General features: G+C 35.3%; 1 protein-coding gene across 2 annotated transcripts in view; it reads left to right on the top strand.

Annotated features, from left to right (window-relative positions):
- Positions 1–26,213, top strand: part of brinp3a.1 (bone morphogenetic protein/retinoic acid inducible neural-specific 3a, tandem duplicate 1) — a 58,799-nt gene extending 32,586 nt beyond the window's left edge. For both annotated transcript variants that reach the window (XM_046846871.1, XM_046846784.1), the window contains 4 exons: positions 13,962–14,067; positions 14,352–14,588; positions 18,111–18,333; positions 24,362–26,213. In XM_046846871.1, coding sequence (XP_046702827.1) covers positions 13,962–14,067; positions 14,352–14,588; positions 18,111–18,333; positions 24,362–25,478 — 1,683 coding nt within the window. In that variant the 3' untranslated portion in view covers positions 25,479–26,213. The remainder of the gene's footprint in view (positions 1–13,961; positions 14,068–14,351; positions 14,589–18,110; positions 18,334–24,361) is intronic.
- The last annotated feature ends 1,000 nt before the right edge of the window (positions 26,214–27,213 follow it).

The following is a 27,213-nucleotide window of genomic DNA, read 5'->3' as shown; positions in this document are numbered from 1 at the left end:
AATCTCATTCTGATACACACTTCCTTCCAGTCGATAAGATTCTCCATAGCATGCACATGCACACACAAATAATATATATATATATATATATATATATATATATATATATATATATATATATATATATATATATATATATATATATATATTATTTGTGTGCATGTGCACAGGAACTTAGAATAGGACTTCAAGTAGCGGTTGAGGTAGATTACTGCATCATGCATAAAAATTTAAATATATTTTTGATGCTAATATGTGTACAGATATTGACTATCAGTGGCAGGGTATGTGCACTTTTTCCCCCAGCTTTTATAATACCACTATTAATTTGATCAGTATTTTTTGCCTGCTTTTGTGGGATTGTATTAAAAAACAAAAAGGGTTTTTTTTTTGCCTTGAGATTGAGTTGAGGATAAACAGAAGAGTTCAAATGTTTATTATTTGTTATGTTGACTTATTTTTTTTTTTTTTTTACGTTTGGTGGAATTACTTTTTTTGTTGTTTGTTTAAATACTATATAGATACTATATAGATGCAGTTTTATTGTCAGTGCATAGTACATGTACACAGCAACACAATGCAGTAGTTAACAAAAGGGCAAATAGTAGCAAAAATGGATTCTTTATGTCCAGCTTCAAGAATGTCTATTAAAAGCAAAAAACCCTGAATATCCAGGGTGAATGAAATAAAGACATTTGTTAAATTATGCTTAAATAAGTAAAACAGTTAAGTAGATCAAATCTTTAGAAAATATTACATGTAACACACACACACACACACACACACACACACACACACACACACACACCTGTATGCAAATGTTAACTGTTTAATTAGATTTGTACATTTGTCTATTTGTATTTAATCAATTTAATTTGTGGCAATTTAACTGATTACTCACTTTATAATAATGTTTTTAAATATAACTAAAATTTATTTTATTAAATATTTTTATATAAAAATTTTTATAAAATATTATTTTACATATATTGAATTTATTTATTTTATTTAAAATTGTTTAAAAAACCGAGGTATGTACCGAACTGTGATGTCATTACACCTTAGATAGATCGATAGATCGATAGATCGATAGATAGATAGATAGATAGATAGATAGATAGATAGATAGATAGATAGATAGATAGATAGATAGATAGATAGATAAGTGGAGAAATATATAATACATACATTTAAAATATGAAGGAATATGATGGTGGTTGGAAAGAAGCTGACCCTGAGCCTGCTGGTTCTGAATGTTCTGTTATCTCCTTCTGGGTGGAAGGAGGTTAAACAGTGTGTGTGTGAGAAGTTTTTGACTCTTGGCTATCCATATTCTCATTTAGATCCATACCATTGATTGGCACATGGTAGGAGCTCAGACAATTATTATTTTTATTCATTGATTGGAATTTTACCCACCTGTGGAGCTCATTGTCTTGCAGTCGTGTCAGAAGGTAGCAGAACGCTTTGAGGCAATTGCTTACTGCCCTCTTCCACACACATGAATACTGATTGATGATGTAGGGATTAACACCATCCCTCCTGCCCACACAGCACATACCATTTTTCTTACTTGGACTCCCAGCTATGGTTTTCTGTGCACCAAATGTTAGATTCATACACCTACTCATAAATCTGACATCTTTGTTCAATACGTAATAATAAAAAAGAAAGAAAAATATACACCATTTTCATGGACCAGCTATGTCACTGGAACCAATAGTTTTTAGGGTATTACACAAGACTTGTAGATTTCAGAATTAGTTTTTTTCCCAGCTGATTATTGCTTTAAGGCGGGACTTTAAACTTTCTGTTTGAAAGCCACTTCTTGACTGTGTCGAATAAATGAAGCTTGTATATGACAATGGTAGCAGTCATCCTCATGGTGCAGAACCACGTTTATAACCGACTTCCACATTTACTCCAGGGCTGTTCATTATGTATTATAAGCCAGGCATCTAAAATGCAAAGTTTTACTAGGTTTCTGCTAAGCTATAGAAAGCTTCGCTGAGCAGTTCCTACCAGCAAAAAGCACAAAGACCTTATTCAGACTTTATCCCAGCCAGGGCGAGAATGCTTCAATACTCCTTTTAATGTGCTTTCCATATTAATGCACTCTAGCAGACTGTAAGACTGATTCATGTTATTAGCATATATTAAGGCACAACCAGGAACTATTTCTTCTAACAAATGCTTTTATGAAAATTTCTGAATGGCATAATTACTCAGGGCACATGCACGGAATTAAGCGTATTTGTTCTCAGCCTAATTTACGGGTTAAGACAATTTAGCAGCGCAGCATTGTTCATTAGCCATTTGAGTAAAACTCAACACCATTTAAAACTGATAATGAGTTTTCCTATACAGAATGGTACACAGAATAAATCTCCAGTGCTGAATGAGCGCCTGCAGCGTTAATTACTGTCTAGCTGGTCTTCGCTTGTGGTGTCAATTCAACACTAGGGATGCCTATACATAACAATGTTAAATACTTTGCTTGAGGTCATGCATGTTCATCTCACACACACACACACACACACTTACACAAAAACATCATTCATTATTATATATAACATTTCTATTGGCATAGTTAATTATTAGATTTTCAGTTTCTATTAAAATACTTTCAACAAATTAAGTATTTAATCAGTGTAGCCAAGAGAAAATGCATGTTTCTGGCATATCTGCTTTTGATTAAAAATGTTATAAAAAAAAAAAAAAAAAAAAAAATTATTTTTAATGAAACCTTCAGAAGTCTTTTAATTTAAAAACTTTAAATTGCCTAAATGTGACAGACTGTTGAGAAGCTGCTCTTTTTCATTTAACTTATTATTTAGACATGATCTTTTCTTTTTGACCTGTAGTATGTGATTATTTTGTTACGTAAGGTAAATTTAATGTCAAGTTCATATAATGAAATTTAGTCACTTGAATCTTAACTTCATCAGACATCACACTAATCCTATACGCTTGTTCTTTGTTACCCCCCATTACACACTGCTATTTATGTATAAGTTTCTCTGTGCATTATTGTCATGTCTTTGTATTTGTTGAGTTCCATGTGTTTGTAATTGATTTTTTTATTTATTTATTTGTTTGCGTATTGTCTGTTTTTTAAGGTGTTGTTTTTCACATTCCTGTACCTTATGAAATACTCTGCATTCGTATCTGGTGCCTCTTCAATATCGTGACGCAAGTCTATATAACTAATGTGAACTTAGTAAAAAATAGTCTCAGTACTCTAAGTAATTTTGAGAATACTTGATTTAAGCATGTGGCAATTAAATCCCATATATAAGCCGCACCCACTGAATTTTACAAATATTTTTATTTTTAACATAAATAAGCCGCACCTGTCTATAAGCCTACAGGCTTACTTAAAAAGTACACTAATGTACTTTACGCAGACTTTAACAAAAGACACGTTACACACGGTGTAACGGATGAAATATGTTGCGCTTCATTTAGGAGCAGAGCGGTATTTTGGGAATAGCATGCCAGAAGCAAGCTATCCCTTCACCCTGACTCAATGCGTTACAACGGCTTGTATCTAAACAGTAGCCAACCAAGAAAGTAATTGTTCACTGTCTTCCTCCTTCCTTTCACAAATATTTCTCTCGGGAGTTTATCTTTTGGCATCGTCGTGCGTTTAAAAATCACCCAATGGAAGTTTTTTCTCCCGATGCCGTGCAGCTCAGAACACAGATGAGGTGTGTTTTTTCATTTCCGTTCGGAAATTTCATTGGTCTAATGTTATGGGGTTTAGTTTTTTGGCTTGAAGTTTGTGAAACCGCGAAAAACCCAGGAAAAATCCATAAATTTTCCGCTTCGTTGTTTAAGTCGTGGGGTTCAAAATGTGGGAAAAAAGTAGCGGCTTATAGTTCGAAAAATACGGTATAATATTAATTATAATAATAGTAGTAGAAGTATAATCATAGTAATAATAATGATAGACAAATAACAACTAAAAGTGACTTATTTTGTTTGAGAATTTTGACTTAACTAAACTTTGTTTAAAAGTATTGAGACACTTGACTTATTCAACCATTTGTGCTTCTTCCCCTAATTGTCACTATTAACTGTGTAAGATGTATGCAATTGTATAGGATGCCTTGGGATGTGGTAGCATTAAATTCTCAGAGACCCAAACCTGTTCCAGCATAACAATGTCCCTGTACACAAAGTGAGCTCCACGAAGATATGGTTTACATGTTTTGGAGTTAAAAATCTTGAGTATTCTGCAGTAGAGCACCAATCTCAACCCTTTGGGATAAATTGGAATGTTGACTGCACCCCAGGCCTCCTCATTCTCCATTAGTACCTGATTAGTACTGAGCACAAATCTCAACAAGCGCACTCCAAAATTTGGTGGAAAAGAGTGGAGTTCATTATAACAGCAGATGGGAACGTGGAATGGAATGTTTAAAAAGCACATAGAATCCTATGATCAGGTGTCCACAAACTTTTGTTTCGCTATATCTGATTGTCAAAAAAGAAAATATATTTGGTAAAGTTCAGGAGAAATACCACACAAATTAAAAAACACCGAAGTTGGAGCCACTTCCTAAGGGTTTATAGTTATGAAAGTCTGTCTATCTATGTCCACCCCCTCAATTTAATTTCAGTCTTTTTTTTTGTTAATATTGAGAGTGCCGTCTTTTCTTTCTTGTGAATCTAACCAGTGGTTAAAGCTGCACTATTATTACTATTAGTGTGCTATTCAGGCACAAGTCAAAGTCAAGCTACATAAAAGCAAACACACCGAATTACAGTCACAACATATCTACATAGCTGCCTTGCACACATTTGAGCAACTTAACATTTTAGCAGTTATTTGGGGGGGCATGTTGTTTTAGGATGAGGTTTATATCAGACACATCTTCAAGCATAATACATAAGGCTTCAACGGAAGGTAAGATAGATCTTTGTTCGAATTTCTTAGCAGCAGTAAAAATTGGTTTACATTTGCACTGCAAGGCAGTTTGCATGTTCATACTTACAAGCATCCTATTAGCAGTCAGTAAAAGAACAATCATAAATGTACGTAAAATTAAAAAATCCACACGTTGCCGTTATCAGAACTACTAACCTCTGGATGTAGTTCTCTACAATTGAAGACCACTCTGTGCAGCTGGAGATGGTTTCACATCAACAGCCTAAAGATCCATAAAGTTCCCTTTTCATTCTGGTTCCTCTCAAAGTTTCTTCATTGTATAATTGCATAACTTACAATTATAAGAAACAAACGTATAGGCACTAAACTTACTTTAAGTGGTTACAAGACATACTGCATTCAACATTTCACTTAGAAGATCTAGACAGGGGTTTCCACAGAGATACCTTATGCTACAAGAGAGAGCCAATGACTATATGGTCATGGAAGTTAAACTAGTTAAACGAGAAACCTTGCCAATCTTATCCAAGCGTCTAAAAGCTGGTGTTGGATCTGTGATGATCGCAAATCTTGAGCTATTTCATGAGTTGCTCAGTAGCTCCTGGTTCCATAATCTCAAATGTCTGGATAAGACTGTGAAAAGATCATTACTCATAATCTTACATTCCAGTGCTCATGTTAGTTCTCACTCTCCAGTGTTCTGTATTGTTTAAAGATTTATAATCACACTCTTGATGTCACCCAAATGAGGATTGGTTCCCCTTTTGAGTCTGGTTCCTCTCAAGGTTTCTTCCTCATAACATCTAGGGGAGTTTTTCTGTAAATAGACAAAGTCCATTGTTAAAAGTGCAAATTGAATGAATCAAGAAAAGGGTGGGTTCTGTTTTCTTGCTCATATTGTTTGAGGTTAGTTTTACTTTGTCGCTGTTTCTTCTTGCCTGCTCATTAGAGCTTTAAATCTACATCCGGATTTGCGTAAAGCTGTTTTCGCATCAAGTTGTCAATAGTGCTATATAAATAATTCACTGGCAGGAATGTATGAGTGCTTCTGTAAACGTGTTGCCTTACACATTCAACCTTATAATCACACTCTTGATGTCACCCAAATGAGGATGGGTTCCCTTTTGAGTCTGGTTTCTCTCAAGGTTTCTTCCTCATAACATCTAAGGGAGTTTTTCCTTGCCACAGTCGGCATGGCTGCTCATCAGGGATAAATACACATCATTCACCTTAACTTTTAAATTCTGTAAAGCTGCTTTGAGACAATGTCTGTTGTGAAAAGCGCTATAGAAATAAACTTGACTAAAGTGATTTTTTTCTGTTCTGGGATCTTTTTTTCCCCTTCTCTCCCCTATAGAACATACACTTTCATGTTGCTGTGTGTATGCAGCAGGGGTTTAAACCAAGGTATTTAAACTAAGCAGAGTGATTTACCTAAGCAAACCTGACTGGTGTGATTTTAATTTTTTTTTCTTCCTCATTTTAAGGCCAGGCTTCTGAACATTCTGAGCTCAATTCCACTTTGCCCTTGTTGCCGTTTCGCTCATTGCTATGCATAGAAAAACCCATCTTTATATTTGCATTCAGCCAATTTTCAATTTAAGTCGGACATCTGTCTGTGTTAAAAATTAATCTACTGATCCCTGTAGAAGCTCCTTGGATTTTAATTAATTGCATGGGCACATCAATAAAAGGAATTTAAATGCCAGGGCTTTGCCTGCTGAACGCTTTCCTCTCGATTCCCTGCTTTCCCACTTATGAAAGTTATTTCAACTCATTGAACAGAAATGAAATAAAACACTATAATGAAGATTTTCTGCTTGTGTAACCTATTAGACAGAGTCATGAAACTTTTTTGTTTTTGCTGTCATCCTTCTGTAGTTTCCCTCAAATTTGTTTTACACATCAAGATTCCATCAGTAAGGTTTAGATTTGTGTTAGTTTTCTACATATACTGTACTTAAGACTCAAAAGTAAATATCACTCAAAAGGTGACTGTTTTCTTTTTTTAATTAATAAAATATCATTTATTTGAGGTTTCTGAAGGAAGCATGGTTACTTTTATTTGCCTTCAGGGCAAATATGAAAAGAGATTTCTATAGTATGAGGAAGAATCATTTTTAAGTGTCAGGGAAGGAGATGGATTTGCCTTCAGGCAACCTTTTTGTCTTCTCATATGTCAGAGCCTTGACATAGAGGAGCTTTAAATCAAGCCTTTGTCAAGAGTGATTGGGTTGTGATCACTCGCCCGCAATGCTGTGCCGAAATGACGTTGATCTGGTTTTATTAGCGGAGCGGCTCTATTTTGAGGTCACTTGAGAAACACTTTTATTTTCATTCTTCATTATTTGAATTTCCCTTCGTCGCCATAAACAAAAATGGATATACAGAGTAAACAACACATTCAGTCTTGAGCTTTAAATATCATATGAGGAAATTATATAGTAATATAAATTTTCTAATGAAAAATGTTTTAAAATGATACACACTGGGTCTCTTTCTGTACTGAATACAAGGTTTGAGACAGTTTCCTGTTGGGGCAAAAATAAAAATAAAAAATAAATAAAAGGAAAACTACATATACACTACATATATCCTTACAAACCTGCAATTTCTTTATTAACCCTCTACCAAAATATAAAAAATGTTATGGTGTACATAAGACATTTAAATTACCATTTAATTACCCACAGGTATCTTTACATTTTCTATTAAAATCAATACTATTTCCATTATACCAATTAAAACTATTACAAGTTGAAGGGCATCTATTTTTTTAGCAGGCTCGTGGAAACAATCTTAACCAGTGTTTCCATTTATATGTATTTGGATAACCATTCGAATATTGACAATGTATTAACCTCTTGGCAGATGAAATCATGCATTAAGATAAAATATCCTGGTACTTAACATAATTTGTCATGGTTTTCATTTTTCCAAATACAAAACAACCTCAAACCCTGTTCACTTTGTATGTATTTGTCTTTTGAAATGTACAAGTCCCTGTTAAGTGCCTTGCGATGTATAGCGTTATTGGATGTGTGATTGTAACTTCCACTGAAACATTAATTTGGGTGGGACATATCATGCACCCTGTCCCGCTTTTCAAATAGCTAATAGTGTCTACCTCACATCTTGGGCTAAGCAGTTCTTTACAGTTAGCACCATGGCCTTAAGCCCAAGCAATAACCATATATTAGATTCAGTTGCAGACTATTTTTAACATATTCACAAAGCCATGATTTTAATATCAGGGGGATATCAAATATATTTTAGGGATGTCATACATTTATTCATTTATCGTTAGGAAAGGAAAGAAATTTATGGGATTTGAGATCTTTGCCAATGTAATTAGCTCACTCATTATTTTGTTTAACATTAGCGGATATATTTAAAGTTTACAGTTTAAAAAAGCAATTTATCAGGATTGTCATTACACCTCAATTAACTATAATGTGATTTTTTTCAGGCTCCTGTTTCACATTTACCAGTAATCAGTGCTCGTATATTCGACCTTACCTTTCATTACACTCTTTGTTTTCTCTTTTTCCGTGCATGTCATTGTAATAATTGTTCCTTGTTGCAGGTTTTAGTCCTTCTATCTTTGACATTTTGTCTGTGTTGTGTTTGTTTTCTACCATGGCTCGCTCTTAACAATCTCTGATTGTTAACATGACACAATTACCGTATTTTTCGGACTATAAGCCGCTACTTTTTTCCCACGTTTTGAACCCCGCGGCTTAAACAACGAAACGGCTAATTTCTGAATTTTTCCTGGGTTTTTCCCGGTTTCAAAAACTTCAAGCCAAAAAACTAAGTGACATAACATTAGACCAATGAAATTTCCAAACGGAAACGAAAAAACGCACTTCACCTGTGTTCTGAGCTGCACGACATCAGGAGAAAAAACTTTCATCGGGTGATTTTTAAACGCACGACGATGCTAAAAGATAAACTTCTGAGATAAATAGTTGTGAAAGGAAGGAGGAAGACAGTGAACAATGACTTACTTGGTCGGCTACTGTTTAGATACAAGCCGTTGTAACGCGTTGAGTCTGGGTCATGGGATAGCGCGCTAACTTCAGTTACAACAAAAATCATATAAGCACAGACAGGTTTCCAAAACTCGTGCTTTTTATTTTTCTTGGCAACAGCGTTAAGGGTTAGTCAAAGAAACTTAGAAATCAGCATCAGAAAATAATAAGGACATATTCCTCGGTCTCCACACACGCAGTAATAGCGGAAAAAATGCAGTGACAGGCTATTCCCAAAATACCGCTATGCTCCTAAAGGAAGCGCAACATATTTCACCCGTTACACCGTGTGTAACGTGTGTTTCGTTAAAGCCTGTGTAAAGTACATTAGTGTAGACTTATAGACGGCTTATAGACAGGTGTGGCTTATTTATGTTAAAAATAAAAATTCAGGCTTATATAAGGGTGCGCTTTATAGTCCAGAATTTACGGTATGCACAAATTTGGTGCCATAAGGCATCGTTTAACATCGATAAATCCCAAAGAAGAATTTAAATTGAACGATACACACTACATTTTCCCCTTTTCTAGTGAATGTCACTGAAACCTACTTTACTGTAGCTAAATAGTACATTGTAAGACATTATGGCAAGAAAAATGAGACCGGAAGAGTGTTTTCTGGCAAAAAAAAAAAAAAAAAACTTTTATGCTTGGAGGAAGAAGAGTGGCAGTACATTAAACACTTCTGAATGAACACCAGAAAAGGAATGCTTGATGTTGGGACTTGGTGCTGCATGAAAGAAACACACCCTATGTCTCCTTGCCTTTCTCATTGTTGTGCAAATAAAAACCGCTCCACTCAGCAATTCCTCTGCACTCCATCTCTGAGCCTGTGTATCTTTCACATGCATTGAGCGCCTGCCATGGATTTACTGATTTCCCATCACAGTATTTTATCACACATGGATGAGAACAATTGATTCCCAGGGGTCCTGGGTATTATCGATCGGACGTGAACTATCAGGGCAGAGTCATATTTACAGTACAATCCTGATTTTTGTTACCTTCCATAAAGCTGCAGCTATGGATCAATAAAACAGTGTAATCCACTGCACATGTTAATCAATCCGCTACAATGGCTCAGGACTACAGGTTGCATCTTATCACATGTTTAACTGTATTAAATAGATATTCGGTAAAACCCAGATGAGGATGGTTCCCTCTTGAGTCTGGTTCGTCTCAATGTTTTTTCCTTATGCCATCTCAGGGAGTTTTTCCTTGCCACAGTCGCCACCTGCTTGCTCATTAGGAACAAACTTACAATTATAAGGAACAATGATATTCATTCTTTATTCCGGATTTTCTGTGTAAAGCTGTTTTGAGACAATGTCCATTGTTAAATGTGCAATACAAATAAAAGCGTATTGTATTGAATGAATTGAACATCTTATACTTTATACTGAATCCATGATTTTGATTAGTTCATTTTTGAAAATGGTTCATTTTCATTAAACAAAGCAATGTGTTTAATGTAAGTATTTTGAGGGTTTCTGTGATAAGACATTTCCCATTGTCAGGACTGCACCAAGAGACATTGGAGGTGGTAGATCAGTGGCTAAAGTATTGGACTCTGGATCGCAAGGTCACACATTCAAATCTCAGAACCACCATGCGGTCATTGCTTGGCCCTAGAGTAAGGCCTTAATACTTTCTAATGCTCGGTTCTGAATTCACCCTGGATAAGGGGGTCTGCCAAATGCTGTAAATGTAAAATAAATGTAAGAGACTACACATCCCACCAGCACAGTTTGTGTTGACACCTGATTATGTCTGATAAGCATTTGGGTTTCACCTTTCACAACAACCACTGCCTTTTTTGTTTTTTTTTATTCACATTTGTTGTCTATTCATGTAGGATACAAGTTGGCATTTTTTACTTATTTGCATATGTAAATATGCACACATAAAAAAAAAAAAAACATATTTATTTATAATTATTTGTAGATCTGCTAAACTTTTATTATTTCATTTGTGACCAATATGTATATGTAGATTGATTTCTTTTTGCTAAACAGTTTCTCATGCGCGTTCTCTCAGCACCAGTGCTGCTACGTGAATATGACGTATTACAACACTACAGAGACCGAGGCGTGTCCTGAGAGTATTGTACCGTAGGATATGAGATGCGAATCGCACTGGCCTGAGATATAGAGATGCACATCCCTACACTACAGATTCTCCCTGAATATTTGTGTGACTTGGTTGTAAGTGACCATTTGTTCAAGCTAATTAGCAAGCCTAGTGCAATGTCTTTATATACTTATATATGAGAGAGAGAGATAATATAGTAGATAAAATATACATATAGTAGTCTTTAGTTTAAATGAAAAGCTGATGTTTTATTTGTATACTTCAGAAGAGAGAAGAAATAGCAGCTTGCAAAAGTCAGAATCAGAAATAGATTTATTACCAAGTATGCTTACACGCACAAGGAATTTGACTTGGCATCAGGAGCGTCCAATGCAGGAGTTAATACCCAAAAGGTACGCAAAAGATAATGAATACGGTGAATAACACAGATTTCAAATAGTGTTGTTATATCAGATAAAAAACGATGTATCGTTATTGATATGGTGAGATTTTCTTTAAGTAGATGTTTATTTTACATTTAAGTATGAGGTCTTCAGTGTCAGAGCTTTGTAACAACCAGATGTTTTCTACCATACAGTGGATATCTTTAGGACATTACCTTGAGGAGGGACAAAAATTGGTTCTAGCTACGTTAGATAAGTGACTATCAGGAGCTAGGAGATATGCTAAAGCTATTGGGAGCTTTTTTTTTGTATGTTACATAACATCAATCATTTTGATTGAAATATATGACATGCTTGTTAATGCATAAATAAGTGCTAAAATTACATACGTCAGTTCACATTACTGTGCTTATGTTCCTGTAAAAGCACATTTTTAAGTTACATATGTTACATCAGCAAAATCATTTTTATTTTTTAAAGCTAACACTGTGATTGCACGTACATTTCAAAAGACATTCCAGATGCTGGACATGTCCACTAAAACACAACAAAGCAGCCATCAAAAAGTCAATGTATTCTTTGTGGCATGTTGTGTTTGCAGAATATAGCCATGGACTTTGGATGTCACTGTGGCATTTCAGAGGAAGCAATACAATGAATAGTGCAGGCAGAAGCTGAACTGCATGTCCTTTTCTCCCCTTTTCCCTCTGGACCTGCCAGCGACGGCACCTCGGCACGATTCTGAACTTCTACTCATGCTTTTTTCTCCTCCCTCCCCTCATTTTTTGTGGTTAGTGCTATTTGCAGCTTAACTTCCTACCATGTAGAGACTCTCACATGATATTTTGGGAACATGACAAGAACTGGTGCTGTGATTATGCTCATCTCAGGACTTTTATTCACAGTATGCTTATTATCATACTTATAATACATATCTGTATGTTTTGTGTGTTTTTTTATTCAGTGTTTAACCAAGAGGTTTGATTCTGAATCTTTGCCTTGTTTTACTTGTTATTCCTTGTCACGATTGTGTTCTGCTTGCTCGTTAGTGATTGAGATCAAGACCCCGGTTCTACAGGGCTGCATTGTAAAAAAAAAAAAAATCTAAATGAACAAATATTTTCCACCTCCACATTTTGAGACAAGGAGCCTGGCAAATGGTGTCAAAGTGAAACAAGTGCCTGTTTAGTCTATAGTGGAATGATGTATAGGAGCGTACTCGCGGCTGCTCCGTTAACGCTCGCTGTTTTCTCCAGGCTCTGTGTGTGAAGATGAGAGGATTTTACTCTTCACTGTGTTTGCAGGAGACTTCATCTACTTTTTATAGTGTTACATCAGTAGTTTCCTTTTTCTTCCCTTCCAGCAATTTCTCTACAGATATTCCAGCTCTCCATGCTATAATGGATCTGCTGAAATAGTTTATTAAAATACAAAGCATACTGTACATTTGTATATTTCCAGGCATACCTTCGTTTCCTATCTGGCATCAGCAAGCCGCTTTTTTTTTTTTTTGCAACGCGCAGCAGTTTTCAGGTCGCGAGTGAACTTCAACTCGCATTTCAAGCTCACTTGACTTTATCAATTCAAGAAAGCCTGGTGACGGTTTGCTCAAAATGGTCTTGCATCTCCCGCACAAGTGGATGAGTAAAGGGTGATTGTAATGTCATTGACTAAGAAGATGCTATTTATCCTATTTCTATACTTTTTTGCCACTTTAGAATGTGCTTGCTTGGCGAGTCCTACTGAACTGAAAATGCAGAGTCTATTCTGGAGGGAAATATTAAATAATGAACAATAAACTGAATTTTGAATTTGATATTTAGTTTTTAGGCTTTATTTTGTGTATGTGTGTGTTTGTGTGTGTGTGTGTGTGTAAATCGGTTCCACATTCATTGCCATGTTAATATGTTTCGAAAGTAAAGTACAAGTTAAAATAATTTAAATGTACTTGTTTTGGGGGGCTTGCTTCATTCATTCACCTCCAGTCTAAAGAAAACCTACACTCAAAATTCCACATAAAGAGCTCAGGACTGAACCTGAGACTTTGTGTTACAGCATAAGGCAGCAATCTTACAATCTAAACCTACTGTTACATCAACCTACTATCAAAACCTGCTTTTTGTATACACAAATACACACACACACTTCTAAATGTGTGTATTTATGTGTGTACATACAGTATGCATACATTATATACTATTTCTACTTTTATTTTAAATTACATTTTACAGAATTTAATTGAAATTATATTTTCTTACATTGTAAATTATTTAGTTATTTATCTACTTTATTTTAATTTTTCTTTGTTTTTATCCCATTCATTTTGTGTTCCAATTAAAGTCAAGGACCAGACATTAAAAACATGTATAGTGATGGATGTGACAAAATACTGACAGTCTCATCATATGCATGTATATAGAAGCACAACAACTTGTTATTATTATTCAATTCTACACAACAGTCTTGTATGTACAGTAAATACAGTACAATGAAAGAAAAACATGTTTTTTTATATTTTAGGTGTGTATAACATTGGCATGAATCCTTTTTTCTCTTCAGGTTACTGAAACAAGGACAGGCCCTCTAGGATGCAGTAACTATGACAACCTCGATTCTGTCAGTTCGGTTCTGGTTCAGAGTCCGGAGAACAAGATTTATTTACAAGGTGTGGATTGGCAACACTTCATTAACAAACTGTCACTCACAGTCACTTGTCTGATTTGAAGGAAAAGGGGTGTTTCATCAAATTGCTTTAGAATGTAAATGAAATCTTTGAATTATAGGTTTTAACATTTATGTGAAATGTAAAGGGCCCTGAGTACTGATTCAAGATCCCGTGCTCTAAATTGGCTGACATTTGTTTACCTGTTTAGTCGCTCTCTTGAATGTATGTGGCATGTAGCCTGTGATTGTGGTCCTTAATGAAAGGTGCTTATGTCCTTCCCTCAGGGCTTCAGGCTATTCTGCCTCGGTACCTGAAGAGCCGGTTTGTCCAAGCAGCCCTAAGCTACATCAGCTGTCACTCCGAGGGCCAATTTAGGTGCAAGGACAATGACTGCTGGTGTGAGTGCACTGTGGATTTCCCCCAGTGCAACTGCCCCACTGAGAACCTGGAGGCCATGCAGGACAGCCTGAGGCACATCAGAGAGTCCTGGGCTCAATCCAACCATGAGTTTGAGGAATCAGGCAAGTGTAAAGATTAAACAAATGATTGTTTGCAAGTCAATGTGGTTATTCTTAGTTGTTTTGCCACTTGAAGTAATACAAAAAAGTAGATAAAATGGCCAAAATGGCAAAATAATTAGCTTTTAATGGTAACAGCAAAGCGTTAGTCAGGAAATGAGCAAGAATAAGAGCAAACAGATAAAGTAAATAAGCTTTTCTTTTTTAAATAAGTCAATTAATGTAAGTATTGTGGGTGAACTAGCAAACACCTTTTTATCGACAGTAGAGTCAATGCTATGAAATTTAGCACCTGGGTCTGGGTTCACAGCATGTTTCTCCTCAACTTCTCATCAGATTTTGAGCTGTCAACATTAAAAGGAACGTCAAACTTTTAAATTTATTTCTTTTTATAATTTTACTTTTGCATTCAAGAAGTACTACATATAAGTGCATTCCTCTATTTCCTTTTTTATGTGGAAAGACTATTTAATCTAATACATTAATGCATATTAATAAATAATATACAAATTAAATACAAAAATTAAATACAAATAGAGGCATTTTACAAAACCCCGATTTCTAAAAAAAAAAGGAGACCAAGTACAAATAAAAGCAGAATGCAATGACTTTTAGCATAAACCCATATCTTATTCACAATAATACATAGAAAACATACATGTTTGGACTGTACCATTTTAAGTCATTTTTAGGTCAATTCATATTTGAGGGCTGCAACAGGTCTCAAAAAAGTTAAGATGGTACAACAAAATGTGGAAAAACTAAGTGTTATTAAAATTAAACTGTTTGAGAAACATTTTGCAACTGATTAGTTTAATTGTCAACAAGCCAGTAAGGTGATTGGGTATAAATAGTGTATCTTAGAGAGGCAGAGCCTCTAAAAAGTAAAGATGAGCAGAGCTTCATGTGTAAAAGACTTCGAGAAGACTTGAAGAAGTCTTCAGACAATTTCAGAATAATGTTCCTCACCATAAAATTGCAAACCAGTTGAATATCTCATTATTTACAGTACGTCATATCATTAAAAGTGTCAAAGAATCTAGAGATTCTCTGTGCACAAGTGACAAGAAAAATACAACAAAGGACACCCAGAACTGACACACACAGGGACAACATTCCACTCCCAAAACTTCCTCAACTGGAACCCTTAGTTCCCAGATGTATACAGACAGAAGACATTATGCTACACATGGCTTTGTCCCAACTTATTAAGATCTGTTGCAGCCATCAAATTCAAAATGACCATATTTCTGTCCTTCAAATGGTATATATTCTTAGTTTAATTATTTTCACGTTTTTTGTTTTGTTGTATTGTAAATATAATATGGATTTCTGAGATTTGCAAACGATTCCATTCTGTTTCTATTTACATTTACACAGTGTGTACATTTTTTGGAATCGAGGTTGTAGAAGAAATCTCAGTCATTTGGTAGTTAATATGGGATAAATGCTTATAGCACATATGATCATCATTCAAAATACATTTAATCATCCCATTTAAAGCAACTTTTTAACCACTGGGACTCAGTGCATTGATGAATTTAGTTCATTTGTTTGCACTATTCAATTCTGTTACTATATTTAAATAAAAAGGGTCACCTTGTTGTATTTGTGATAACCGGAAAAATAGGGATAAGTGTTTCCAGCGATTGATTATCATTGCTGTAAGACAGGATTTTAAACACGGCCTGCATCGATTTCCCTGCACTGGGCATGGGGCCAGAACTGGCTATAAGTGGGTTTAGTCATTGGAGCTCCACTTTCTGTAGCTACTGGAACAAGCTGTAAAATCTTCTGCCTAATGACTGTGAAGTTAACAGAGAAGCAATAATCACCCAGCATAAGCCAGTGATTTACCTGTCACTCCTTTCTCCTTTGCTGAGGCTACATTTTCTGTCTATATATATATATATATATATATATATATATATATATATATATATATATATATATATATATATATATATGCTAACATTTCTAAAATGATTGCATCTTGTCCGTTCTATTTACACATGATTAACTTTACCAAAGTGTGAAAATTAAAAAAATTTCAATTATCTGATATGGCTGAAAAAATCTATTAGATACCAGTGGGTAATTGTTAAGTTTTTTTGAGCATCTTTGATATTAATTAGAGATACTGAACAAATTTCTTTTTAGGTACTATCTAGCATTATCTAGAGAATTTATATGATGCAGTTATTGATTTTGTTACTTGCTGCCAATGGAAATAAATTCCCATCACCCGAGATGTGTTTACTCATACATCTTGTCATCGTATTACGGTTGAGTGTTTTTTCGCTCAAGGACAATTAGATGATATCTAGAGATGACAGTACTGGGCAGTTTTATTAACAATGCCCTTATGTTTATTTGCAAAAGAAAAGGTTCTCTTACTTGCTTAGACAATTATTAAATTTTACTCATTTTTATTTCACTGTTTTTACCACTCAATTCTAAAAAATATGAAATGTAACAATTTAAACCCCACCCACTTGGCCCCATCACATCAAACTTTCTAATATATATAAACCATTTGGGCAAAAGTTTATGGACACCTGACCATAAGGTTCTATGTGCTTTTTCGAATACCCATACTACATTTAGTCTCCATTTATTATATAACCTCCAATCTTTTGGGAAGATGCTCCACTAAATTTTGGAGTGTGCTTTAGAGGATTTGTGCTTATTCAGCCTCAATCCAAAAGTCTGGTTCTGATGTGCAGTAGGGTGAGGAGGCCTGGGGTGCAGTCAGCGTTCTAATTCTAGTTCATTAAGTTGATGTCAGAGCTCTATAGCAGGCCACTCAAGATCTTTCATTTCAACCCATGTAAACCATATCTACATTTAGCTCACTTTCTCTACAGATGCATTGTCATGCTGGAATAGGTTTTGGGCTTCTAGTTAAAGTGAAGGAAAAATGTTTGTGATTACATCCATCTACATATGGCCAAAAAAATCAAGTGTCTTAATACTTTTCTCCATATAGTGCATTTATCAATTTATCCATTAAAATATCTATTAAAATTGTAAACCTTATATACTACATTTATTAGAATACACTTTTTTTTTACACCATTTTCAGCAGGTTTCAAAATTCATTTAATTTATTCTCGTCTGTAATTTAAAGCTTATCACAGAGGAATGCCACAAAATGTTGATTCTTGTTGTTAGATTTTATACGGAAACAAAAATTAACATCTAGCATATTGATAGTGAAATAATAAAGAAATTATATATATTTTTTTATTGTATCTAAATACAAAAAAAAGCTATATTTTTATTCTTCCACCATACAGAAATGTGTTTGTTGTTGCCGTTATGCTAATTAGAGCATATATGATTAGATCAAGCTTCATTTGTAAATAAATATAAATCTTTTGTCCGATTCCCAAGCAGAAATGATCTGTGAATATATCTGCAAGTAACTGGCAAACATAAGCATTGGAATGAGATTGATTCCATTCTTCTAACATGTGGAAATCCTTCAATCCACTCATCCTCCTTCACTTGTCTGGTTTCTAGAAGAGTTCCAGAATTTTGTGCGAAGATTACCAACATTCTACGCTCTCAACACATCTGCTATAAAGTACTTTTGGAAAATGGACCCGGCTGTACACCAGCGCTTTCAGCTGCTGGAGACTAACACTCGACAGCTCCTTGGCAAAGCACAGCGGATTGTCAGCAAGCTTTTCGCTCTCAGCAAGAGGTGTCGAACTCAGCCCAAAATATCCGTGCCCAAAGAGAGGTAAGAAATGTCAGAGAAATGAATTTATGCCGCATGAGTCCTGCATGACAAGGCTTTGTAATTATCTTGCACTGTTTGTACTCGGGGAAATAAATATATTATTGTAACGGAAAAGGAGCGAGTGTGCTCAAACCCTGCTTATTTTTACTGTCCTCTGAATCTGCTCATGTCTCTTGTGTGCAAAAGAATAAACTAAAGACTGATTTGAAGTGGAAAATTCAAGTCTTTGAGCTACGAGGCAAAAAAAAACATAACTTTGTTCTCGTCTTTGCAAAGATTCACAGCAGATGTGATACAGGGTCACGGGAGGTCAGTCCTTTGAACATATTAATTAGGTAATGCATTTAAGCACTTTGTCCGGGTCATATCCAAGGTCAGGTATGGAAGAACAATCATGTTAGAGCTGGTATCTTGGCTCCTATCCCAGTCTCACTTAAATCATAGAGGATTTCAGTAATAATTCCTAGTGTAACTGGATGAGTAGGTTTTATCTCACCATCTAAAGAGTGATGAAGTGGGAGTGTGTAAAAGTGTAAGGAAAGAAAAATGGATTGTCAATTCGTTTGAAATAATTTGATGCAATGCTTTGAATTGAAGGAGATGGTTAACAAAAAGGAATAGAATTGGTTTTAATTGTAAAAGAGTATTTTAGGGATATAACTAAAGCAGCAACGCATTTAATGCGATACGATTCACCCCTATTACGATGCAGTGCGAGCACAATGGTATTCAATGCAGCACGATGCAATGGAAAACATATGATGCTGCGCAACTCAATATGGTGTAAATAGTTTGCTTTTATATTCTTGGCTCAGACAGACAGCAAATCATACATTTATTTAAGTGCTTTCTGACTTCTAACACATGGCCATTTTACATACAGGCAAAAAAAAATAAAAATAATGAAATAAAACCAGATGTTTCCGTCCTGTTAAGTCTCCAAAAAGAGACAGCTCTACCTCTGCCATGTTAATTTTATTTCATGTGACTGTACTGTACTGTAAAAGCAGTGGTGCTGAGAGAAGGCAGTTGAGAAACAGTTTAGTGAGAATAAACCATAAAATATTGGTCACACAATATTGGTCACTTTATTAATAATAAAAGTATTGCACATTGCACTAATAATTCTATTTAAAGAATTAAGTTTTTACCAATAAAAAGATGTTAAAAATGGTGCATTGCGATACAAATGCAAACTTGTATCCGATGAACACCTTTTATAAATAGATGCAACACATTGTTTACTTTTATGCACCAACTGAGTTTAAACAAAATAAATCCATCCTTAGACACACTGGACATATGTTTTTTTTTTTTTTTTATGCAATTACACTTTTAGTCCCAGCCGTGGGTCTGTATAAAATAACGTTGTATGCTGTAGCATTATAAATGTATTTACTGGAGCCAAGAGGTTCCAACATGTTCCAGCATAAAAATACCTTTGTGTGCTAAGTGAGCTCCATAAAACCATGATTCACTGAGGCTAGAGTGAAAGAACTTATATAGTTTGCACAGAACCCTGCCCTCAACCCCACTGAACATCTTTTTAGATGAAAGTTAGCATTCCAACTTACCTTAATTATCCACATTAATGCTATTGTGGCTGAATGTGCAGAAATCCCCATCCATGCTACAAACCTTCTTTAAAAAAAATGCATACTATTACAAAAGCAAAATCTGAATGTGTTCAGTAAATAAAACAAAATGTTAAGATTTGGTGTGTATACGTTCATCTAAAAAAAAATTAAATAAAAAAGATTCAGTGATTCTAATGTTAATTCGTTTTGTTATTTAGTGCCTTTGTTCAATGCAAAATAAAATAAAAATTTTCTTTAAAAAATCTTTAGATTAGAAATTAATGTTTTTTAAGGACTTGACACTAAACCTTCAATACTTTAATTAAATAATTGAATCTTCTTTTTTTTTTTTTTTTTTTTTTTTTTTTAAGAAGTCCAGTATTATCTATTCAAATGCGTGTTCATAAATTTGAGTGAGCACAGACCATATTCTCTTCAGTTAATATCTCATTATTTAGCAGATCACGTAACTCGTGTTGATTACAGATTCCCGGCGTCATTCAATACATTCTAAGAAGCTGACTGAAATGGCTGACTCAAACAAAACACTCTTCCCAGAATTCCATCTGCTTTGCTATAGTTAAACCAGTGTATAGAGCATCCATGGTTTTTGAAGACACGTTATATAAGTTGTGCTGAAGACATCTTGGCATATATACACATCATGGGCATTTTAAGCATTTTTGCACAGTGTTTTGTGATTTCCTGATTTAAAAGCTGGGCCATCAGAAGAACAGCATATGGACAGAATTTATTTGGACAGATTTATAAGGCAGGATTGCCAAAGCAATCTCAGTGGAGTTATTAAAGTTTGAACAAAAAAAGAATTGTGAACTGAATGGCCCTCTCTGATTGTTGAATGATGTCTAGATTGAAATCCTGCCATACAGTCAGGTCAATAATTAATTTAATTAATAATTAAATAAAGTAAATTAATGGGAGGTGGTAAAGCTCAGTGGTTAAAGCTCTGGGTTCAAGCCCCGCTACTGCCAAGCTGCCACTCTTGGGCCCTTTTTTCCCTCTGTGCTCCAGGGATGCTGTATCATGATTGACCCTGTACTCTGACCCCAGCTTTCTAAGTATCTTTGAGAAATGCAGAACTTTTAATGTGCTTTTAGTCTAACCGTCTAAGAATGAAGAAAGTAATGTTATATATGTTTATAATAAACGATATAGGAGCTATATATGGGGGGTCAGGAGACTTTGATGGCCATGTCAAAGAGTTAAATCTGCAGGACTTGGTGGTTTTGGATGCATGTTTAGAATAATTGTCTTACTGGAAAGTCCAATCAGTTGTAATCTGGTTGTGACCAGTTGTAATCTGGTTGTAACAACCAGATTGTTAAAATCTCCTAGGACTATGAAAAGCGCATTAAGCCAGATAAGATTTGGTTTTCCAGTCATACACCAAACTCACTTTCAGGGTTGTTAAACTGGGCCATAGTCAGACCTCTTGACCAGAATAGATTCCATTAGTAGGTTGGAGATCTGGATTTGTAGAAAATGTATGTGTAGCATTTACAGAGAATCACATGATTGTGGCTTCTCCTGTCTGCATACTGTCCGGGGATGATCCTTAAACATGAGATATAGGGCTGGGCGATATATCAATGTTATATTGATATTATGATGAATGATTTCATAATACACTTTTAAAAACATATCTTTGATGTATTTTAAAATATAGTGATGCATTTTTTGTATAATTGTAAAATTACAAATGAAATGGTATTTAATGGATGTAGTTGATTCAGTGTAATTTTATAAAACCTCAATCATTGCCTAAATAAATCTATTTTTTATTTAATATAAATAAAGGGGGTTGCTAGCTAGAATACATAATGATGAGCACTGTATATTATAGAAATCTCCAATCTAGTATCATGATACTGTATTTGTGTATATTTTTTCTCATATTGTCCAGCCCTAATAAAATGCACACAACCAAGCAGTGCTGCTCTTTTTTCAAAGCAAAAAACCAGGCAGATTGTAATGAAAAGATTTCATGTACGAAGTTTCCTAGTGCTTTTGGGAAAAAATCCAACAAAAATCCAGAACATCAAGAATCCTTCACTATACATCTCAATAATGATTCGGATGTTTGTGCATAAATATTTTACTTTTTAAACTAAACTTGCTAAAAAAAAGTCTTTTTTTTTTCATTCTGTCCAGGTTCCAGTAGTGTCTAGGATGTTCCAGTAACTTCCACCTATGTTTGATGAAAGGAATACTGCCATGTCTTCTAAAAATAGCTCGGTTTGCAGGTGCATTCCCATTGGAAATTTGTATAAAACCCAAAAATGCTACAATTTTCAGCAAATCTTTTTCTCAGGCATATTTAGATTTATTGCCCTAACAGTAGATATGGGAATTTCTGATTAGATTTCTCTTAGAAAACCTTTGTAGAAGAGTTATTGAAAAACTGCTTGTTCTTACATTGACCTACAGACAGCTCCAAATTTCTAACTTTTACAATTAATTAATATAATCTCCAGATAATTTATTAACCCTGATTAAATGATGCTAAACTAAGAGCACAATTTTGCCCAATCGGTATAACTGAATAATTAAATATTTTTTATTTGTTTCTTTTTTTTAAATTCTTAATAGAAAGATCAAATCACATTTGCTGATTGCTGTTTTTAAACTCGCAACCATTTAAATTCTGAAAACTGGACTATTATTAACCTTGGGTAAAAACCACAGAACAATAGATCTTTGAAAATTATTTATAAATAATCCAATTGTGTTTTTTTTTTTTTAGAGTCAACACATTTAGCTTACCTCATTAATTAGTTTAATCCAGCAAACACTTGTGAAAAATTACCTTTTGAAAATTAGGAGGCATGAAATAGCATCCTGTTGCAATAATGGTAACTGGAAACTGTACTTCATCCTTTATTACTTGGCCCCTTTTTTTACCCCATTATAATAGACCATATACAGGTATAGGTCGCCACATTAAAGAAACAAAATTCTTACATTTTGTGTGCTTTTTGCAATTGCCACTACTATAATCACAGTTCTCCTACATGCTCCGATGCTGTTCTACTGTTGATAGATTTCGGATGAGCATTGTAGGTCAAGCTGAGATTTCATTTATAAAATTCTAGCAGTGTGAGAAAATAATTCCTAGTCACAATACCAGTGAATTGGGCTGTCTTCTTCAACCAATAGTCCTAACTTATGACCAGAGATTTTTTTGATGTGAAAATTAAGTCTGTGTTAATCTCTCTGTCTATAAAAATATATATTATATTAAATATTATTAGGGGTATATTAGGGGTGTAAACGTACACAAAATTCTCGGTTTGTTACGTACCTCAGTTTTTAAGTCATGGTTCCGTACAATGGTACGGTCGAAATGCAAAACATAAAATTGCTTGTAGTTTGGATTTGGGTAACACAGATGTGTATGCTAGTGTGTGTGTGGTTCACATTTAAATATTACATTTTCTAAAGATGATCTACTTAACTGTTTTACGTATTTCAGCATACTTTTACAAATGTCTTCATTCCTTCCATCCTTCATTCATTCACTCCCACGATATGTGGAATTGACAGGATTTTAACCTTTTAAAACAAATTATTGAAGCTGGACAAAAAAACCCATAAAGAATCCATAGTGCTAGCATTAGCCACTAGTCACTTCCTAGTTCCTGGCTAAAGCTAGCGCTATGGATTCTTTAGCATTTTCATGCATGTGCAAAACAAATCTTATTTCAGAGTGAGTAGCCGAATTGACACTGCGCTAACTCTACTTTCTTTTTTTTATACCCCTGGCATTGTTGTGTATGTTCTCTAGTTTAATAATAATAATAAAAAAATGCACTGAAAATGCGAGGCAGAGACTAAACAAACTTGTGGTCCGCCACTTAATACATTCCCTGAGGGAAACTCAGATTGTAACTATGTTCTGGACGTAAAAAGGATTGCAAGCATAAATATAACATATCCATATCCAATTAAGCATAGTTTAATATATACGCATAATATGTATGTATGTTCACTAGAACTCCAAAAAAGGGTAAGCACATGATTTATGTCTTCAATTCAGTAGCGCATTTACAAAAGAGAACAAGTCAGCAATATATGTGCTGTGAGCACACTGACCACCATTTCTGATTTTCCTGTTCAATGCCCTGAACAACTAGAAGCGTTCCCATTAGAGCGCTGTCTACATACCACAGTCTCCTTTCATGTTTGGTTGGAGAAAAGAGAAACTGGGTTGATGGGTGGGTTGTGGCGTAGGAGGGGATGATCGCCTGTTATTTGTATTACAGCATGAAAGATGTTCTGTTGATCAAATCCGGTTAGCACATTTGATGACGAATATTTATGATTACGTTTATTCAAAAGGACAGTTATACAGATAATCATGTGTCTCATCAATTCAGTGGTTTTGTATGAAATATGTCACTTTGAAAAAAAATATATTTTTCTTCCAACAGATCTTACAACTATTGGCTGAACTACATCCTGTCCCTTATGTACTGCAGCGAAAACAATCAGCTAGGTACATATATGGAAGAAAGAAGGGCCTGTTCGTGTCAGCATGAGACCCCATCCTGCCAAGGTATCATCCCGTGCATGGTGGGTGAGGGGCCTCTTTGTTCTTCCTGCTCCTATGAGAACCGATCCAGGTGTGCCAGCTGTAACCCAGGTTATACCCTGAGTCAAGGACTGTGCCGAAACATCATCCCTGACTCCACAGATAATTACATCGGATTTGAGACCGATCTCCAAGACCTAGAGTTGCGCTATCTCCTCCAGAAGCGAGACAGCCGAATCAGCATCCATGCCATGTTTATTAGCAACGACGTGAGGCTCAACAACTGGTTTGACCCTTCGTGGAGGAAGAGGATGCTTCTGACGCTGAAAAGCAACAAGTTTAAATCCAGTCATGTGCACATGCTCTTGGGGATTTCCCTCCAGATCTGCCTTACTAAGAACAGCACCTTGGAACCTGTGTTGTCTATTTACATCAACCCATTTGGAGGGAGTCACTCAGAGAGCTGGATCATGCCCATAGACCAGAACAATTACCCTGACTGGGAGAGGACCAGGTTAGATATTCCTCTTGACTGTTATAACTGGACGCTCACTTTGGGAAACAAGTGGAAGACGTTTTTTGAGACCGTCCACATATACCTGAGGAGTCGCGTCAAAACAGCCCCGGCGCAAGCGAACGGAACGGTCTTTTATGAGCCACTGGAATACATGGACTCCTCACGGAATCTGGGTTACATGAAAATCAACAACATGCAGCTGTTTGGGTACAGCATGCATTTTGATCCTGAAGCAATCCAGGACTTGATCCTGCAGCTGGACTATCCATACACACAAGGATCCCGGGATTCAGCACTGCTGCAGCTGCTAGAGATACGAGACCGAGTTAACAGACTGTCTCCACCGGGCCAACAGCCCCTGGACCTGTTCTCCTGCTTACTTCGCCATCGCCTCAAACTCTCTACTAATGACGTGGTCCGAATTCAGTCTGCTTTACAGGCCTTTAGTGCCAAGCAGCCCAACTCAATGGAGTACGAAACCACTAAACTATGTAGCTAATCAGACACTTTACTCCATTTCTAACACTAAAGCATAAACCAGATTACACTTTGAAGAATTCCACTCATTAATTATTATCATTTTTTTAAGGAACATTAACTATGACTTTCAGTGGACAAACGGAGTCCACACATTGCCTATTCATTTTCAATCCACATTTACGGTTTACAGTATACAAGTACAGTTTCATTTTTATACCACTGATTATTATCAGTAGATTAAATGTAAGTCATTGAAATTGTGTTTTTGTTTCGAAGTACTGTTTTTTTTCATTAATCATGTGCATAACAAAACAGTACCCATGTAAATCAGTGTAATCGGACCATCCTTCGGGGGCGAATCTAGCCCTTTTCATGTGTACAGCACTATCTGTCAATCCTGTAACACTCGCATATAACTGTATCTGCTTCAGCAGAAGTTGAATTTGATGGTAGAACTATTTCTCAGTTATTTGTACAAATGCATTATGACAATATGAATAATTTTGTTAAAAAAAATGGCATATGTCCTAACTACATGTTCTATGTGCTTTTATATTTATAAACATATTATTTGTGAAATACTACTGAGGTAATGTCGATAAAAATGTACAGAACATGAGTTTGTTAATACACTAAATAAATGAAATTTTTATGCACTGTCTCTGAATTCTTGGTTTCAGGAGGTTTGTTTAGAGTAGGGTTAAGCAACAAATCTTTTTATTTTTAAGTAAATTGCAATCACAATTACAATCACAATCAAAGGGTAGGCTTTCCAGATGTGTTTCAAGATGGTCCGATTATATAAATAGAGGTCTATTACGTAGTATCACATTGTTTTTGCCTCTAGTGATTAAAGTGCTGATTGTAGCATTAAGCTCTTTGGGTGAAAGAAAAAAAAAGGTTTGCTTGACATAACAATTAAAATAATAGAAGCCAAGCAAAACCCTGGAGTTCAGCAGGTCCCTATGTTATCTGAAATACTCACTGGTGCAATCTCATCTAACCAGTAAAACTCATCAAACCTTGACTTCTCTACACGGACCTCTTTGAGAGTGAATGAGAAATCTTAAGGGAACAATCTTCTTAAAAGTTGCTTCAGGTTAATTTAGGTTAATAGATGGGAATTGATCTTGCATAACCATACACTTATGCAGCATCAGGGGAAATACTGTTCAAAATTTGTTTTGAATGATGAGACTCCCAGCAGAGGGGATTCAGTTAAAGAAGCAAATGTAAAGGAAACAAGTGTAGCCTGCTGAACAGGAAATGGTCTTAGTTGCATATGTGGTTCTGTGAATGCCAGATAAGTCCCAACGATGATGAGAACTGCATACGCATGCATTCAGACAGTCCGACAAAGTAATTCAAGTGCCAATTTTTATTTTTACATTTCCAACAAATACAGCCAATTTCTCTTATAATCATCATATAAGTTGTTCTTGGGTGATTCATGGTTCTGAAGAAACTTTTAAAAGAAAACCACCAGAAGGAAAAAGAAACCTTATTGATCTGGTGTTTATAAAATCACAATTAGATCAATAAGGGATGTAGTAAACCTGATGAGGTTGTGAGTTCAAATCCACACACCACAAAGCTCTCATAGCCCCCTTTCTTTATAAAGGAACTTAATCCCCAAATGCTAGTTGTATTCTATCTCTGTTGCAAGTTGCTTTTGACACTTATTTTGAGCTAACCTTTTTGTTGTGCCCTTGTGCAAGCCCTTTAACCCGATCTGCTCCAGGGGCTCCTGACAT

Source organism: Silurus meridionalis, chromosome 1, assembly GCF_014805685.1.
Source record: "Silurus meridionalis isolate SWU-2019-XX chromosome 1, ASM1480568v1, whole genome shotgun sequence".
Lineage (NCBI taxonomy): Eukaryota > Metazoa > Chordata > Actinopteri > Siluriformes > Siluridae > Silurus > Silurus meridionalis.
This window is presented reverse-complemented; position numbering and strand designations above follow the sequence as displayed.